Here is a 2,056-nt window from a genome sequence, read left to right as displayed (position 1 = left end):
CAGCNTCCGAAAGTGCTGGGATTACAGGCTTGAGCCACCGCGCCCAGCCTCCAAACTTCTTTAGTTACCACTCCCACCCTTGACCCCTCCAAAGCCAAGACCCCCACCACACTCCCACCCCTGTCCCTTCAGGAGGGAAGCTGCTAGACTTTCCAAATCCCAGGCTGACATTTTAGGAAGCTCCTGACCTAAGTCCACACAAACCTGACCATGCAGCATCCCCCGAGGCTACAGGGACAAAGGCACAGACTCTAGGTCCAGGGACCAGGCCCCCTCTCCCAGCCCCGCAGGCCCTGTGTGCCCCCCGTCCTGGGCGCTGGCATCTCCACCGCTCCCCTGCCGTCTCCAGGGAGGGATCCACATCATGGACCCAGCTCAGAAGCACCCCTTCATGACTCCTAATCCCCACCCTAGGGGCACACTGCATACATCCGGCTGGCCCCCACCACGTGCCCAGCACAGCCCAAACCTGCCCGCTCTCCACCCTCCCGACAGCTTCACAGCCCTCTTCCCCTCTCTGGCAACGCGGCCGCTGACCTGAGCATTCAGGGGCTGGAGGGGGATTTTTTGCCTCTTGGGTCTTCCTCCTAAGCGCCACCACGGAGGCTTTGTGGAGTCTGGAGGTGCTGGAGGGGGCTGAGGTGCCCAGGGACGCACAGCTCCCCTGCTGCCACGCCTGGGCCCGGATCTTGTCTCTCAGCTGCTCCAGCCGTGGGTCACTCTTTCTGGGCCGCCACTGGGGCCCCAACACCTGGGGCGGCCTCTCCTTCCAGGACACACACACTTCATGGCCCCCCGAAGAGCCCGAGAGGCGGCCCGATGACACCGAGCTGTCCCCATCCCTGACTTCCGGGCCTGTGGACCACATGGGCAGGCTGCGGGCCTTCCCCCAGGGGCCTGGCTCCTCAAGGTCTTCAGACCCGACCACGTGGGGAGCTGCCCAGGGTGGGTCCGGCTGCTGGGAGGGCCACCTCAGGGATGCCACGTCATCCTCGGCTGCAGGTGCGCGGAGCCTGGGAGGGAACAGCAGACACGCGGGTCAGATGTGCAGGTGCAGAAGTGCCGAGCAGAGCTGCTCAGACTGGCCCCACCTCCCCAGGCATTCCTGCTCTGCAGACTGGAGGTGGAGAGGAGGGCCTGGAATATATCCCACCTCAAAGACAGCCCCAGCATTCTCTCTCAAGCCCTGACCACACCCCTCTGAGGTAGGTAATGTGATTGGCCTGATTTACAGATAGAGAAACTGAGTCTCAGAGAGGCCGGGCTGCCTGCCCAAAGGCACAGTCAGAGGCAGGCACAGCACTCTAACTCCACACCCTCGTATCTCACACAGAGCTGCTGCCTCCCGGGGCAGGCATGGCACCTGCCAGCAGTGCAGCCCTCCACCCGAGTCCACGCAGATGCTACCTGGGCTTGGCACCAGCCTCCCAGTCGGCTGCTCTCCCTGGGGCCCCATGGGAGAAGAGGCCCTGCCTCTGGCTGTTCTTGTGGCCGAGCTGAGGCATGTCCCCCAGGCGGGTGGGCAGGGTGTCCGTGACCAGGGTTGGCATGGCCGCAGGGCCAAGGGATAAGCAGGTGCAAGGCCAGCCTGGCCCGACCTGCCTGGGGTCGTTGCTGCCTTCACATGACGGCTTCGAGGCCTGCAGCCCCGCCTACGACCCTGCCCAGGATGGGCCGGCCACTGCCTGGCTCCGGATGCCTGCCTGTGCCGGTCCCCTGGCCCACGATGGAAACCCTCAGGTGGGTCATTGAAACTGGGCTGGCACGGTGGGCAGCCCGGCCCTGGGCTGGCCACAGCTGGGGGCCTTCCTAATGAGCTGTCTCTTGGTGGGGTGGGGAAGAGTTCCGGCTGGCCTGGTGACAGCATAATAACCTTGTCACTCAGCGACAGAGCCTCAGGCCTTCAGTTCCTGCTGGGGCTCTCAGCAGTGCCCCACCCAGCCCTCCCAGGCCCAGAATGACATGCAGGGAGGGAATGGGGCCGGGCTGGGCTTGTGGGGTCAGGGTTGGGCAAGTTTCTGGTTGGTGGGGGTCAGGGTCAGGCTCAATTCAGTCT

At 64.4% G+C, this 2,056-nt stretch overlaps 1 protein-coding gene across 1 annotated transcript in view; it reads right to left on the bottom strand.

Annotated features, from left to right (window-relative positions):
- LOC108542842 (coiled-coil domain-containing protein 187) overlaps positions 1-1,822 on the bottom strand; it is a 20,478-nt gene extending 18,656 nt beyond the window's left edge. The window contains exons 1-2 of the mRNA XM_017893000.1: positions 1,408-1,822; positions 538-1,013 (exon numbers count right to left, since the gene is read on the bottom strand). Of these exons, the coding sequence (XP_017748489.1) occupies positions 538-1,013; positions 1,408-1,550 (619 nt within the window). The 5' untranslated portion in view covers positions 1,551-1,822. The remainder of the gene's footprint in view (positions 1-537; positions 1,014-1,407) is intronic.
- Positions 1,823-2,056: the final 234 nt, after the last annotated feature.

Source organism: Rhinopithecus bieti, unplaced genomic scaffold (assembly GCF_001698545.2).
Source record: "Rhinopithecus bieti isolate Rb0 unplaced genomic scaffold, ASM169854v2 scaffold_23276, whole genome shotgun sequence".
Classification (NCBI taxonomy): domain Eukaryota; kingdom Metazoa; phylum Chordata; class Mammalia; order Primates; family Cercopithecidae; genus Rhinopithecus; species Rhinopithecus bieti.
The sequence above is the reverse complement of the archived record's forward strand: the minus strand, read 5'-3'. Positions and strand labels throughout refer to the sequence as shown.